Raw genomic sequence first — 16,596 nt, forward strand, 5'->3', positions numbered from 1 at the left:
CTTTTCAAAGGGACTGCTTCCAACTTTTACATCACTAACTTCCCAGAACAGGTCAAAGAGGCAGACATCTGGAAGATCCTCATTAGGATTGGAAAAGCAGTTGATGTTTACATTGCTAAGAAACGCAACAAGCAAGGCAGCAGATTCGGTTTTGCAAGGTTCTTAGGAGTTTCAGACTCTAGAGGGTTCGAAGGCAAGCTCAATAACACGTGGATTGGAGGTCAGAAACTTGTTGCCAATCTTGCAAGATTCGGAAGGGAAGTCCCACCTCGRAAAGTAGAAGATGCGAAGTCTCACGGTGGGGCCAACCGACCAATTAAAGCACTGAAATCTTTTGCAGATGTGGTTAGGGGCTCGCCTCTCGTCGATGATTATACTCCCCTATCGTTCAATTCTTCCCCTGAGTCCAGGCGATGGCTGAGTCGATCTTTGGTGGGTAAGGTCGCTTCCTCCTCTTTACTCTGGGGTATTGATGGCCTTTTGAAAGACGGAGGCTGTGTCGGATATAGGATCAAGTACTTAGGGGGTCTGCATGTCCTGATGGAATTTGAGTCCCCGGAAGGTGCCACTTCTTTTCTTTGTAATGCGAAAGACTCGTGGAGCTGTTGGTTTGAATCGTTGGTTTCTTGGTTTGAGGGTTTTGTTGTTCCAAATCGACTTGCAAACATCGTTATCTCAGGGGTGCCCCCGCATGCCTGGTCGTCAGACGTCTTTTCCTGCATTGCAAAACTCTGGGGACAGGTGATCATACCGGAGGAATGCAACGATTTTAATCTGAACTTGGCCTTCGGGAGAGTAGGGATCCTTACGACGCGCTCGGATAGGATCCGTGATTCTCTCTTCGTGATKATAGACAACAGAGAGTATCGCATCAACATCTCAGAGGATATTTCGGACTCGATCAAGCTTGCCCCGGATTTCTGTGATCATTTCAAACTGATATCTGATTCCTTCTCGAAATCAGATCTTCCTGATATTTCGGTGAACCCTCTTATAGACAATGATACTATTCTTGACATCCAGTCTAATCTCCGGTCGCCGGGGAACTTTGTTGGATGCCAGGATCCTGGTGAAGATAAGGAATTCGAAGAAGCAAGAGAGGGAGAAGGTCAGTCGAAAAGTCTTCCTTTTTTAAAAGATAATCTTTTTCCCATTCACTTGGATCACTCTTCTGCTGGGAATTCCTCTCCCACGTGCGCCCCCCTTCTTTCTTTGGTTGATAAGGCTCAGGATCATGATATGGTCCACGTCCCTTTCTCTGGCGAGCCCATCATGGATCTCTCCCACGAGCCCAATTACTCTAGCTTGGGCCACCACTCATTTCATAACCCTAGTCATAGACATGCTTCTAAAAAGCGAATCTTATCCTCAAGACCCTTTTTTCCGCTGAAGCCTACATCTGTGTTCTCTCAGGCTTTGTCTAAGAAATCCAAGGTATCTTTTCCTCCCTGTGTTCTGATTGTTCAAGCAGATAAGAGGGCCTCTTACTCTAATTATGCTAATTTGGAGCAACCCCCGCTGGATGCGCCGGTGTCGGCCTGCAATAGCAGTGATGCTCACAGCAGTGAGTCGTTGGATGGGCTAGCGACGGAGATCCGAGACACCATGGAAATTGGTAGTTTGGTTGGTTTCTGTATGAATGGTTGTGAAGCGGAACTCAGAAAGGTAATTTCTTCCACAAGGGATGTGCAAGTTAATCAATGATCATCCTTTCCTTGAATTCTAGGGGGGTTGCTTCGGAGGCTAAGAGGAGTTGGATCAGCAACTTGAGGGCTGGCAATAAAGTTAATTTTCTGGCTCTTCAGGAATCGCATATTAAGGATGATGTGGACTTGAGTTTCATCCAATCTATCTGGGGTAAAGGCTCTATCGATTTTGTTTCGTTGAAATCAAGGGGGATGTCCGGGGGTATCTTATCTATCTGGGATACGRCTTTCTTCATTAAGGATGATTTCGCTATTCTCGATGGTTTTGTTGCTGTTTGGGGAAGATGGGTGCCTAACGATACCTCTTGTGGTTTCATTAATGTTTACGCACCGCAATCCTCGGTTTCCAAACTTCGGTTATGGTCTGCCATTGAACAATTTCTCAACGATAACTCGGATCCGCAGTGGGTCATCATGGGGGACTTTAACGAAGTTCGTTCCGTCAATGAAAGAAAAGGATCCACGTTCTCTTTTTTGGGCGCTAGCAGATTTAATGATTTTATACGGGCCTCGGGGCTTATCGAAGTTCGGAGCGGCGGGAGGAAATTTACTAGAATGAGCGCCGATGGGACGAAACACAGTAAACTGGACAAGTATCTGGTGTCTTCTAATTTCTGCTCTCATTGGCCTTTGCCAAGCGCAGTGATTCTGCCTCGTTATCTCTCGGACCACTGCCCTATTCTCTTCAGATCTGATCTGGTGGATTTTGGGCCTACCTACTTTAAATTTTTCAACTCGTGGCTTGGGCATCCTGAATTTAATCTCCTGGTCCTCGACTCGTGGAATTCCTCTCCCTCTCCCATTTACTGCTTGCCTATCAAGTACTTCATGAGTAAGCTCAAAAACCTTAAGGTTCGTTTAAAAATTTGGAAGGCAGGGGTGAACAAAGCTAAGGTGGAACAGATGAATTCCCTCAAACTGTCGCTGGATTCCCTTGATATCAAGGCGGAAAATACTCTTCTCTCACCGGAAGAGATTGCTTCGAGAAAGGACATATTGATGAAAATCAAAGCCTTGGACGAGGAGAACGTGAAGGATCTCAGGCAGAAAGCGCGTCTCAGATGGGTTGTGGACGGGGAGGAAAATTCGAGTTTTTTTCATGGGATCGTCAATTCTAACAAAAGGAGCAACTTCATTCACGGCATTTCCTCTAATGGGGTATGGGTCACGGATCCTTTTGAAATCAAACAAGTGGCCTTCAACTTCTTCTCGGAGAGGTTTCGATCCAGGTCTGTCATTCGGCCCCCTTTTTTATGCAATAACTTTAAAAAATTATCTCCGAATCAGGTGAGCTATCTCGAATCTAGCATCTCCATGGAGGAAGTCAGGAAAGCTATTTGGGACTGTGGACCTGATAAGGCCCCTGGGCCTGACGGATTCACGTTTGAGTTCCTTCGATCTCAATGGGATGTCATCAAGGATGACTTGTACCGCGCCATCAAATACTTTGAGTCTACTGCCTCTATTGATGATAGTTGCAATGCCTCATTCATCTCGCTTATTCCCAAATCTGAATCTCCGTGCTCTTTTTCGGATTACCGGCCCATCAGTCTGATAAACTGTTTTTACAAAATTGTTGCTAAGATCTTGGCGTCTCGTCTGAGCTTTGTCATCGACTCGGTCGTAGGGCATGAGCAATCTGCCTTCATCAAGGGAAGAAATATTTTAGATGGACCCATTATCGTCAGCGAGGTTATATCTTAGGCCAAAAAAGCTAACCGTAAATCCTTGATATTTAAAATTGATTTTGAAAAAGCTTTCGATACTTTGTCTTGGGACTTTCTGGAGGACGTTCTAAGGAAAATGAGTTTTGGTGTTAAATGGAGAGCGTGGATCAAAGGGTGCCTCCGTACGACATCGGTTGCGGTTCTCATTAACGGGTCCCCGACTCATGAATTCCCTCTAGGAAGGGGAGTAAGGCAAGGAGATCCCCTGGCCCCACTCCTCTTCATCCTTGCTGCCGAAGCTCTTAATATCATGATGTTGGAGGCCTCTCGAAAAGGTATTTTCAAAGGTATCAAACTTCCTAACTCCGGGCCTGAAATATCGATTTTGCAATTTGCTGATGATGTCTTGATCATGGGTGAATGGACAAGAACGAATGCCACTAATCTGATTCGGCTGCTGCGTTGCTTCCAACTATCTTCGGGGCTGAAGGTAAATATGCAGAAGAGTAATATCATGGGTGTGGGGGCTGATTACGAGGAAGTGGTATCTGTCGCTAGTAGACTTCATTGCAGACCTGGGCTTTTTCCTTTTACGTACCTTGGTCTGCCGATTGGTGGACGTTCCAACAAAGCTGAATCTTGGGCACCTTTAATTGAAAAATTTAACAAATAATTATCAGCTTGGAAATCCAAAATTCTCTCTTATGGTGGTCGGCTTGTCTTGATCAAATCCGTCTTAGGAAGTCTGGGTTTGCATTATCTCTCGCTTCTTAAGGCTCCTACCTCGATCATCAACAAACTGGAATCTATTCGCTCGAGGTTCTTTTGGGGCGATAAAGGAGGAGTGAGAAAGATTTCTTGGATCAGTTGGAGTACTACGTTGGCGGATAAAGATGCTGGCGGTTTGGGGATCAGTAGTCTTAGAGCCCTCAATCTGGCGCTTCTCGCTCGGTGGTGGTGGCGATTCAAATTGGAGCACAATCACATTTGGAGACTGGTTATCATTGCTCTCCATGGTGATGATGGCGGCATGAACAACTTGGTCAGAAATGGAAGATTTCCGGGACTCTGGAGGAACATTTTAAAAATCCACAAGGAATACAATAGCTTCAATCTTCCTTTTGCGGACTGGTTTCAAAGAGATCAAAGCTCTAACGGGATCAATATCTCTTGGCGATGGGCTCTGACTTCTCACGGTAACTTCTCGGTCTCTTCGATAAGAGCTGCGTATGATGCTAATTCGCTTCTCCAGGTTAGTTTCAGAAATTCTTGGTGGGTCACTCGGGTTCCCTCTAAAATTAATATTCTTGCTTGGCGTCTTCTTCACAAAAGGCTTCCGACTAAAATTAATCTTGCTAAAAGAGGTGTGGTTTGTCTCTCCTCCCTATGCCCTCTGTGCGATTGTGTGGAAGAAGACGAGGAACATCTTTTCATAGGATGCTCGATATCTCGGCAATTGCTTAAGGATTTGTGCAAATGGTGGAAAGTGGACATTGGACAGGTGAATTCTATTGATAATCTTCTTGACCGTAGCGCGGAGGTGGCTGGGAATTTTTCGTGTAAGAAGGCGTTTATTGGAGTGATGTATGGATTCTTCTGGATTATTTGGAACTTGCGCAACCGCAAAACTTTCTCTGTTCCTTCTCAGACGACGGCTACTTTTTTTGCGGGCCAGCTTCAGGCGTATTCTTTTTTCTGGTTTAAAAACAGGGTGCCGAAAGTTGTTATGGCGACTAGTTGGATAGAGTGGTGTAATTCTCCCATGTCTTGTTTTTAACCTGTACTCTCTTTTGCTAGCGTCTTGCTAGTTTCTATGCTATCTCGTCTTTGTTGCCGGTCAAAAAAAAAAAAAAAGAAGTATATAAATTATTTGGAAATTTTTTGATGGAGAAAAACAATGGTCTCAATCGAGAATAAACACACACACACATAGGGGTATTCAAAAACCCGATCAACCAAGCCCAACCCAACCTAACGCGAAATAACCCAACCCTTAAAATGTGATTGTCTATAGTACAAGGGTGTTCTCGCGTTCTCTTAAAATAAAGGTGTTCTCGTTTGAAACCCTTCTCCATATATATGTATATATATAGAGAGAGAGAGAGAGAGATTAATGATAAGACTATTTGTATTTTCTATAACCAAAATCTCAATGTTCATATATTTTGTATAAACATATTTCACAAAACCTCATAAAGTATGTTGTAACATTAGCAACTACCAGAGGCCTATTTACTATTAAAAGAATCGTACTTACAACCACCATAATTTCTTATTAAAATAACCCTGAAAATTACCGTAGTGGATGGTGATGTATTTTTTAAAATCTGTATCTTTATCTAAAATACAATACAAACATTTAAGGGCCGTTTACCAAACGCTTACCCAGGTAAGCCTTATCAAGTCACACTACCTCACCGGATAAAGATGGTAAGGACCAAGAATCTTACCCGATAAAAACGAGACAAAAACGAAGAGTCTTACCCGGTAAGTGAGGACGACGACTCTTACTACGGTAAGCGCTTACCAGGTAAATTGTTACAGTTTTGGTGGACTAAAATCTTACCCAGTAAGCAAATAATAGTGTTAATTTTACCTGTAATCCCTTACTGAGTAAATGCTTGGTAAACAGCCCTTAGATAAATATATGTTGTGTAAAAAAGGAAATTGAATCAAAGTTTTATTTTCATGCATTATTAAATGTAAAATAAATACTTAAGTATTTAAGATGTCAAATATGATATATTAAAATAATTATTTTAAAAATACATCATTGTCTCGTACAAACTTCATAATATAGCATATAATTTAGCACGATAATAGGTTCTATTGTAAACTTTTTGTTTAATAATTTGTAGTTTTGTTAATTTAGCATTTCAAATATATAATATTTAAAAAGAATCCGTGGATTATTAAAATAAAAAAGAATTATATTATGATTAAATGTAAATTCAAAGTTGAAACAGGAAACACAAGCTTTTATGGTCAGCTGCAATGAGTAATCACAATGGCCCATGTGAATGTGATGCTCTCCATGAATCATTATTATTAACACCAATCTTAAGAAAAGGAAGAAAAAGCCTTTACAACTACTCAAGCTTGGATGCTTTTTTTCAGTATATGATGAAAATACATTTTCCATTTATATATAAACACATATGTGTGTCTTATGTTTGACGAAATGCTTTTTCTACACTGAATAGACATTGATGATGAAATTTCTCTCTATATAAGGAAACATATATATATTTATATATGTATGCGAAACATTATATAAGAAGAAAAATTAATGTGAGAAGTATAAAAAAAATCTAGACCATTGATCGTCTTTAATCTTAAAACCTCTTATGAATTGTGTTTGATATGAGATTGATTTGGTGTATCTCGATTCATCTCATCATAATGTGTATCCAAAAGTGGAGATCCCTTACTACGCTTCTTATCTTAACTCTCATTCTCATCGGAACCCAGCCATATATATATATACACACATTAGTTTCGAACCCGTGTATTACACATGGTATTTTACATGAATTAAATGAAAGCAATATGCATTTTATAAAGAAGTAATAATAATATAAGTAAATATTAAGAACTTGTAAAACAAAATTTATAAGAAAACGCAAAAGAAATTAGGCAAAGGTAAGTAGTTAAAATGTTAATAGAATAACAACCACGTATAATAGATTACTAAATACTTCTTTATATACAACATTCTTTGTTCTATTGCCAATAATATCATCATCATCTATAATTAATACTTTCAAACTTTTCCTGCTTTTAACTCTAGATAAAGCAACATATAACTAACCATGAGTGAAGACCGGTTGTCTTAGAAATAAACCAACTTTCGATAATGACTATCATTGGCTTTTATTTATGGTCATGGTAAAACATACAACAACTGGAAATTGTCTCCTTCGAAATTTGAATGAAATCTTTGTCTGTAGGTGTCAAAGACATTCTTGGAATAAATGTCCGACTTCCAATATTGCTTCTAGATATAATCTCTGCTTCTATAACCTAGTTTCCCAATGATAACACCCTTAGTCTAGTTCCATTACATAATCCAGATTTTTGATAAATATTCCTCAGTAACATGATTAGAACACCGACTTTTAGTAATATCTTATGGTTTGGTATACCTGATAATTTAAGACCATTTAAGAGACATCAGGAGAGTACAAAGTTTTCTCAAACTGGTAGTGAAGTTGCTCTGATTCACATAGGCTATCTGAACTTAAGTACTCTTTTTTGTCTCCTAGGAATAATGATATCAAACAGTCATTTATTTCTTGAACGACTTCATGTTTTGGTGCAAGTATTGCCCTTTTCTAAAAATAAGATGAATTCTTGATGTTTTCAAGAATTGAATGATAGACAAATTGCATTAATGCAGATATAGAATCCATTGAATCCGTAATGAGAAGATCATCAGGTATATCAATAAATGCCTCGCCATCATTATCACTACCAACCTTGCCTTCTCCTAAGTCCAAAATCCAGTTTGCAAAAACCGTTGTCAGTTTAATTTCAGAAGATTGACTGTCAACAGTTAACCCCATGTTCTTAATCAACCTTAGGACTTTGTATTTTTCCCAAATGTAAGATGAACTTAACGACGCATTAACAATGTCTTGTCTACTTGCGTTGGGAATAACCAGTAGAATTTGTCTGAAATCTCCTCCAAAAACAACTACCTTGCCACCAAATAGCATTTGTGAGTCACTAATGCGTCGACTATTGAAAATATCGTTCATACTTCTGTCCAATGCTTCAAATACATGCTTATGAACCATTGGTGCCTCATCCCATATAATCAAAGTAGTCTTTTTTATTAACTTCGCAACATCACTGTTTGGTTTTATGTGACAAAGAGAATCTTCATTAATAATTAGAGGGGTTTTGAAAGCGAGAGTATGCTGTCCTATCACCGATAAGAAGTAAAGAAGCAATACCACTAGAAGCGACGTTTAAAATAATTTCTACTTTAGATCTTATTCATACAGCTAATGTCTTCCATAGAAATGTTTTATCTGTTCCGCCATGCCCATAAACAAAAAACACACCACCTTTTGTTGTTTTCAACAGCTGTCATGATTTCATCATAAACACCTCTTTGCTCATTTGTTAGAGTAGTTACAAGCTTCTGAAACTCATCACGTAAATTATCTTTGTTATAATCTAGCTCCTCCGTAATCAAACGATTGTTTGAAGATTCAAGACAATCATTATCAGGGTAAGGCAGAGTGGTGAATTTTCTTAGGGTGGAATTGTTATGAAGTAAAATCTTTTCAATTTCAAACAATGTCAGGTTCTTCACTTGTTCTTCATTGAGAGATAAATCTGTAAAAAATATAATGTAAATATAAACAATCATTATATAAAATTAAAACTAAAATACAATTTAAGAAAGAACATAATAGTTAACAAATACAAAAATAATAAATTATTTAGTATTTAAAAAATAGCTGTATAAATCTATACTTATAATATATAATTAACATACCTGGAGACTTTAATGCAATTTATTGATTGTAAAGAATGCCATCTGTTAAGTATTGCTATGTTTTTTGCCAAACAAACTCAGGTCTAGATAGACTGTTTGAAATCAGCATGGTTGCAAATAAGAAGCGTAGATAAAAACCAGATGCTGTTAAATTTGCTTCTTCAATGACATCAATATATTCCTTGTCATCATCTAAAAGCCCAATAGCATAACATGCATCTCTAAAAGTAGGAAATATATTTTCATTTATTGTACGAATGTCTTCGAATGATTTAGGACCTTTCACTTTATTCAAAAAAATTCTTAAATAATATGCTTTTCCTAGAGTAGGAGAAACTGAATGAATCCGTCCAATTAAGAAGCCTTTATTCTTCAATCCCATTGTCACTCTTCAAGTTTCCACACAAACTTTGTATGGAATTCAACTTAAGTGAGTTCTCGTGCTTCTTGATAAATTTCATTACAATTCATCTAAGCTAAAAACATTGAAGACGCCATAGATGGTTTGTTTATGACATTTTCAATATCATCTTCAATACCAAATACCACTTGTTGTTGTCCAGGAAGATGAGAAGGAAGTCTCAAAACAGAAGGAGTCTTGTAATGAACATCATAGCCAAAAATACGCCATGAAGCTTCACATGCAGATACATAACTACAATCATAATATTCCTTTATCTCATTAACAACATTAATAGTAACCTCATCATTACTGTTTTCTACAACAACAATAGTAGCTCTATCCGGACCTTTGTTGATATATTTGAACAAATATTTGATTGAAGAAGCCTGATTGCACCACTCAACATTAATGTGTGCTTGATATCTTTTCAAGAGATGTTTGTTATATGGAACGACATTTCTGTTATCTAGTTTAACACCTGATTTCTCAATAAAACGCTCATCATCTCGTCTGCGATATAAAGGATAACCATTAACATAAATGGAAGTGTGTTCAGAAAATCTTTTTGGATAGTTTTTTGAACACTTTCTATCAATCATGCAGGAACAATTAATGTTCTCTTCACCACAGGGTCCATGGATCATGAACTCTTTTATAAGTAAGTACAAATCTGGATCTTTGTTTTTGTCTGGGATCTCAGCTGAGATAACAGGATGAATTTGTTTAACAGTAGGTAGCTTGAAATCAGAGTGCATAAATAGACATATATCACTATGAGGCAACTCATGCTTTTGAAATTCAATTGTATAAACAACTACAAAAAAGTCAAAATTTAAATTAACAAAGATAAAATCGAAGTATGAAAATTTTTGTTAAAAGTGTTATCATAAATTGAACATACCTGCCTGAAGTTTACCGAATAATGCATTGTCTTTCAACTCTTTAATAAGTGCATCAAGCTTGATCTTAAATAAACGACAAAGAATATTAGGCCTATCTTCTGGATTTAACATGGTGTCTTTAACAAATCTTCTAATTTCTAGCCATTTAGGATTACATGTCATGGTTAAGAATAAGTCTGGATATCCATACCATTTACAAAGGACATTGCATCCAAATAACTTTGCATCATGTACCGAGCACCACCGGTAAAAGAAAAAGGTAATATAACACATTATCCAATATTTGAAGCATCCGACTCTCCTTGCTCTTGTACATTACGTTAATTATCATAAGTCTCACACCTTAGAACTTTCTATTGCTTACGTATGTAATGCAATCTCTCGCATTCAATCATTGTATAACTATCAACGATAAATTGCTGCAGAAGCCTCCTTGCATTGAGAATTAATGCAAACATATTTACCCTATCTTGAAGTTTGAAGGCGAAGAACTCCCTCATTGTTACAGTTGCTCTTTTACTTTTGCTTGAAGATGTTATCTCTCTATGGGGAATGTTAACTCTGTAACCATCTTCTCCGTATGAAAACAACAACAGATATTGAAGAGGAAAGTAAGAATGATGTAATTCACTTATTTGTTGTAGATAACCCGTTTGATGTTCTTCAATGATATCTCTCTTTTTAACTGTACCACCATCATCTCCAATAATTAAAGCTGCAACCTCTGAAGCAGTTGGAAGGTTATATGTTCTTCCATCATTTTCCCGTCTTCCAGTAAGCCGTAAGTTTAGCTTCACATTAGGGTTGCATTGGAAACTGTTGGTCCCTTAAGGGTCTACAAGAATAGTAAAACAGTTTGTAGAAGGGGGGGGGGGATGAATACAAACACAATATTTTTCAAATTTAAAATATATATTGATAAAAAAGATCAATACAAATTTTACAAGATTGTTTGCGAAAAAATAAGGTAATAAAAACCTATCTAAACAATTTTTTGGTTACACACGAGTTCTTAGCAAATAAGAAAAGAAATGTTGTAAAGAGAAGATCCTTTACTTAAGCTAGAAAATGCTTGAAGTAAGAATTAGGTTTAGAGAGTGAGTTGCGCGCACTCTACATGGAGAAGAAACACTTCTATTTATATCCAGTGCATTAAATGTTCATTTAATGCAATATGGTACGGTTAGAGTGCATGCCAAGCCTTAAGAGGAAGGCTTGTCCTTTGCTATAGTGAATAGTATAAAAAGCACTATTCATGAGCAGACATCCTTACCTGAAATTGGTGGACAATAGAGTCGACTAGTCAGCTCCGTACCGTACCAACTTTCATAAGGGTATGGGTTTGTCCTTTGTGTGCATAAGGACAAGACAACAGCAGTCGTGCTAAGCAAGCTTCCTTTGATCGCTGAATGCTGGAATGACCTGAAGGTCTCTTCAGCATTCGCTGAGGCTTAAGCAGTCTTCACACATTTGTAGACATGCTTGTAATCACTGAGTACCGCTTCAGATCACGTACTCGCCAGTCTCTAATCTTCAGTTTCAGTCTTCGACATTTGCTGAAGGTTCTTTGGTGTGAGTGTTGTCTTCTTGAAGTATCGCTGTCTTTGATTGATTTACAATACAAGTTCTTCAGCGATCACTGAACAGACTCAGTGATGATCGCTGGAACTAAAAAGACAAAAACATAAATACAACGTATAAGTGAAAAGGGATTATCATCAAATCACTGAGAGAGATGATCAACCGAAACAATCTCTTGCCATTCTATAAGACTTGACCAAAACATTTTGGGCATCTAGTATGTTCTTTAATTATTGTATAATCTCAACATCAAGGCAATCCGAATTGATGTAGACCGTTCTTTTTGTTCACTAATTACGTCATAAAAAATATAAAATGAAAGTAACCATTAATATAACCATATTTGGGAATTCAAATAAATTTATTAAGAAGTATAAGGATGAATATATACCGAAAAGAACTGTGTCTATTTGAAACTTCATTCTTAGTATCATATATGTATAGTTGAGAGAAAGATGATCAACAATCTCCCCTTATTTGATGATAACAAGGCAACATAAAGAAAGTTGTCTTATCAAATAACAGTAAGGAAAAGTTACATGTCCCTTTTTATTATTTTGGGATCTTTTTCAGTTAGTCAGTCTCAGYTTGAGAATTTTCCTTAAGTTATATCTAAGAAAATTACAAGTACGAAAACTGAAACTGAAAGCTTATTCACTTACTTATAGATTGTCAGTGAATGTGAATAGTAACACTGGAACTCATAGACGTGTGTCCCTTTTACTTTTTTTTTTCAGGGATCTTTTTCAGTGAAGTACATGAAATACTCATTTTATTATCATTGAAAAAATTATAAATATTACAGTACATGTCTTGTGCTTACAGATTATAAGTACAATCACTGAAAGTAGACATAGTACAAGAAGTTACAAGGAAAAGTGGATTGTTATTACAAAGAGAAACTATTCTAGAATACTTAGATCTATGTAACCAGGTACATCTTCACCAAGGTTTCTTCGACGTAGGAATTCCCTTCGTATCTTCAGATTTATGACTTTTCCAGGCATGCTATCATCTATCTAGAGCAAGAGGTAAACCAGATGACCCATTGGACATAGATGTAGCTCTGACATTCTCTGAAACTTGACTTCACCTTCATAGTCAAGGAATATAACTCCTAACTCAGGTTTAAAATGCACAGAGTTGGGTGTATAGGGAACCTTATCTGGCAAGTCAAGATTCAGCATAGAAATGTCTGTACTATGATGACCATTCAGGACTTCATCTAAGGAGAGCGTTGTTTCATGTTCATTCCTTAGGAATGGTCCATCATTAGGATCGGAGAGATTGAGTTTCTTCTTCCCACCTTTCTTCAGAGATAGCCTGTCAGGGACCTTGACATACCTGGACATCCTTTTGATGAGCTTCCTGATGGTGTCCTCGATAAGTGTCTTGTGTCTCGACTTGGATCGCTGAATGGTTTGTTTGATATCCATCCATTCGCTGTATCCATAACGACCTTGGTAGGAAGGGTACTCGGTAACAGCATCAAGATTGTCCTTGGTGATGAGCATTGAGACTAGTGTTCCACCGTCTTTAGAACGTCCGCTGATGCTGATGCTGATAATCGGGCGGGGACTGATTTTATTTTTCAGCTTTGCTTCGCTCCATCAATTTTTCTTTTCCACCAGCTTCAGATTTTTCTCATGCTCAGCTTCTGCAATAGAAAGAAGTTTAGCCTGGGCTTTGATAGCGTTCACCGTTTTCTTGGACTTTTTCTTGGGGAGGACCTTCGCAGCTAGTGACTTGGCCAGCTTCAAGCTGTCTTTAGTCTGCTTCTTTTGAAGCTCTAGCTCTTCTTCAACCCTTAATGCCTCGAGTCTTTCAGGTTCAGAGAGGAAGTCGAACTCACCACCACTAGAGGTACGAAGAGGAATTTTTACTCTAGTCTAGTCGAGTGACTCCTTTAGCTGAGATATCTGCTGGTCGGTAGGAGCACAAGAGACGGGGTGATCAGGTACCCACTCCAGTCGACCGCAGGTTGTTGATGGAATATTAAGTTGATATTTTGAAGTAATCACTACCTGAGAGGTAGAGTCTTCAAATAAAGGTTGTTGAGGGATATTGAACAATACCTTCAAGTTTCTTTCTTCAGCGACCGCCTTGCCTTTCGACTTGGGGTCCTGGTTCCAAGAAGGAGTAGATTCACCTTGCCTTTGCTCCCCCTGAGATGCAGAATCCCTAATAACAACTCCCTTGGTGACGGTTGATGGCTTCTGGTACTTGATGGTAAAGTCATCTTCATCATCATCGTCGTCGTCGCCATCTAGATCACTTCCGGGGTCTGGAATGGTAGGTTCATCATCATCTTCGTCATCATCATCTTCATCTTCATCATCATCATAATCATCACCAGCAGCAGTGATGGAAGGGGCATCAACCCTAGGGATGGCATCGACAACCTCAGTGAAACGCCCCAACCCACACATTGCATGTAACACATATTTCATACCAAAGAAATACATATTCATATACATCTGGGTCCCTTAGTACAAGAATCTACCATCATGACCAAATACAAGGTCCAAAAATTCAAAATACATATCTTGTACTAAACAACAAWATTAATCATCAAAAGCAATTYTGCAGCCGAATGTATATAAGAAAAGCATTAAATCTTTTCCTTTCCTTTAMCTTCTATACTTCCTGCAATACACATTTTAAAWTCACAAAAAGAGGGTTAGACTAAAGAGTCTARTGAGTTACCCTAATCATGTAATTGCAGGGTGAAGGATCAYYAAAACCTTTATAAAACAACTATTCACATATATCACAAATATATGAATACACAAGAAGGTAATATCAAATCCTTTTCCACTTTCAAGCTTACCACGTAGCTATACAATCATCATCGATCTCTTCATCTCCTCAATCATATTTCTTGCCCCCGTCCTCTTCCTCTCTCTGAGCATCAGGCTGATGCATCAAAGAAGGACCTGCAAGAGAGGAAGTGTGAGCTAAATGCTCAAGGTTAGTAGAAAAGAACGGATAGGAAGATGGAACACCTGAGGGGCCATCAGTGACATCAAAAGGATTGTCACTGGCGTGAGCAAAGATGTCATCGAGAGGATGGACATCTGTATGCTGAGGAGCGTCGAGAGGAGCAACCTCAGGTMCAGTGGTGCGCGTCTCAGTATTAGGAAGGACAGTCACTGATACATTATCGACATGTATAAAGACCAAAGAAGAAGGGGAAGAGAAAATGGTCGAGAAGAGACGTGGGTGTTCAGCGATGGTGGCGCTGATATTCACACCTTCAGTGATTTGGGTCACTGAGGCGGTTGGGGTAAGTACCACTGATACGACAGTGATGGAAGAAATCACTAAAGAGCTAGGAGGGTTAGCTAAAGACGCCTCGGGGAAAAGGCTAGTTTCAATAACTGAAGACTTTTGAGAGGCTCCAGCTAGAGACGTGGCTGTCCCTTTTTTAGACTTCTTGGCTCTCTGAGGAGAACCAAGAGTTAGTTGAGAGGGTCGTTTTGAAGGGGTTTTGGTGGCTTGGCTAGACGCGGGGGGTTGACCCTTGTCGTGGCCACCTGAGCAGAAGAGGTAGTGATGGACATAATAGAAGTTAGTGCCACATCACTGTCCCTCAGCTTATGATCCAGAATCCTGGATCCAAGCTTGAAAACCTAGAGGTTTCCTTCCTTGGCGTAGAGATCTTTAAAGATCTTGGCAAACACCATTGAAAGAAACTTGGTGTAAGGCACCACCTTTTCTCGCCAGCGCTTGTTCAACTAGAGAACCAGGTCATCGAAAATGACCACAACATAATTTATATTGCGATGCTGAATCACATATACGCCTATGGTTAAGGAGATCCTAGAGGCCTAGTCCTGACCACCAGTTTTTCCACCCATGCACAGGATGAAATGAGAAAACAGGCATTGCCAGATGGCTGACATCCTGTTCTTCTCAATCTTCGTCAAGGACTTCAAAGGGGCGTTGGAGTCCTTCTACATTGGCCACTGATAGCCAATGGCGTCGAGAAACTTGATGATCTCGGCACTGGTTGGTTCTCTGTCGTAGGAGCCCTTGGGAAGACGGAGAGCAGACCTGAGAGTGGTCACACCAAAGTTCACTTTCATGTGGTTGAAAGTGAAGTTGATCTGCTCCGCTTGGCTTCCGGGACTGACTTCGACTTCAACAACTTCATCAGTGAACCAGAATTGCTGAAGAAGTTCTTTCACCATGATAGGCTCATGGTTGAGAGCGTAACCTTATGACGAATGTTTGAGGAAGTCAGCCGTGTCTTGGTAATACGCCTTTGAAGAGGGTATCTCCAACAAGGCAATGTGGTTGTTGGCCTTGATGGAGATCTCGTCGATGGAGAAGTTGACGTTCTTGACTGCCATCTGTATGTAAGAAGTAGAGCAAACAGGTTGTTAGAAATAAAACAAGAGTTTTTAGGTAAGAGTATAGTAAAAGTTTTCGACACAAGTAAAAACTTCTTTTGAAAAAAACTTTAAAAGATTAGGGTTTATCAAGTGGAATGTGTATAAAGAAACAAGATTATAACCAAGTAGGAGTTGATTGAATAATCTGTTGTTTAATGTATTAAGAGAACAAAGTTCTTAAAACAGATTAAACATGTTTCTTAAAACAGAAGATAAAGAAAAGAATGGGATATCGACCTTAGTTGTGTGAGAGAAGAGGTCGAAAGAAATTTGAAGATTTTAGAAGATACCTGCTTTGAGGAAAATTCTTGCAGAGGTTCGACTAAGAATTTTGAAAGCGTAAAGAGAAAAGTGGAGAAGTCTCATATTTATAGGTAGGAGGAGAAAGAAGAAATATGAGAGGGAAAAAGACGACGGTTCGGGAAAGTGGT

The 16,596-nt window shown here is 38.7% G+C and overlaps 1 protein-coding gene across 1 annotated transcript; it reads left to right on the forward strand.

Annotated features, from left to right (window-relative positions):
- Positions 1 to 3,509: 3,509 nt before the first annotated feature.
- Positions 3,510 to 5,150, forward strand: LOC112501856. The gene is made up of 2 exons (XM_025105588.1): positions 3,510 to 3,975; positions 4,054 to 5,150. Exons 1-2 carry the CDS (start codon positions 3,510 to 3,512, stop codon positions 5,148 to 5,150), a joined length of 1,563 nt encoding a protein of 520 aa, XP_024961356.1.
- Positions 5,151 to 16,596: the final 11,446 nt, after the last annotated feature.

Source organism: Cynara cardunculus, unplaced genomic scaffold (genome assembly GCF_001531365.2).
Source record: "Cynara cardunculus var. scolymus isolate 2C unplaced genomic scaffold, CcrdV1 Un_Scaffold_638, whole genome shotgun sequence".
In the NCBI taxonomy this organism is placed as follows: Eukaryota; Viridiplantae; Streptophyta; class Magnoliopsida; order Asterales; family Asteraceae; genus Cynara; species Cynara cardunculus.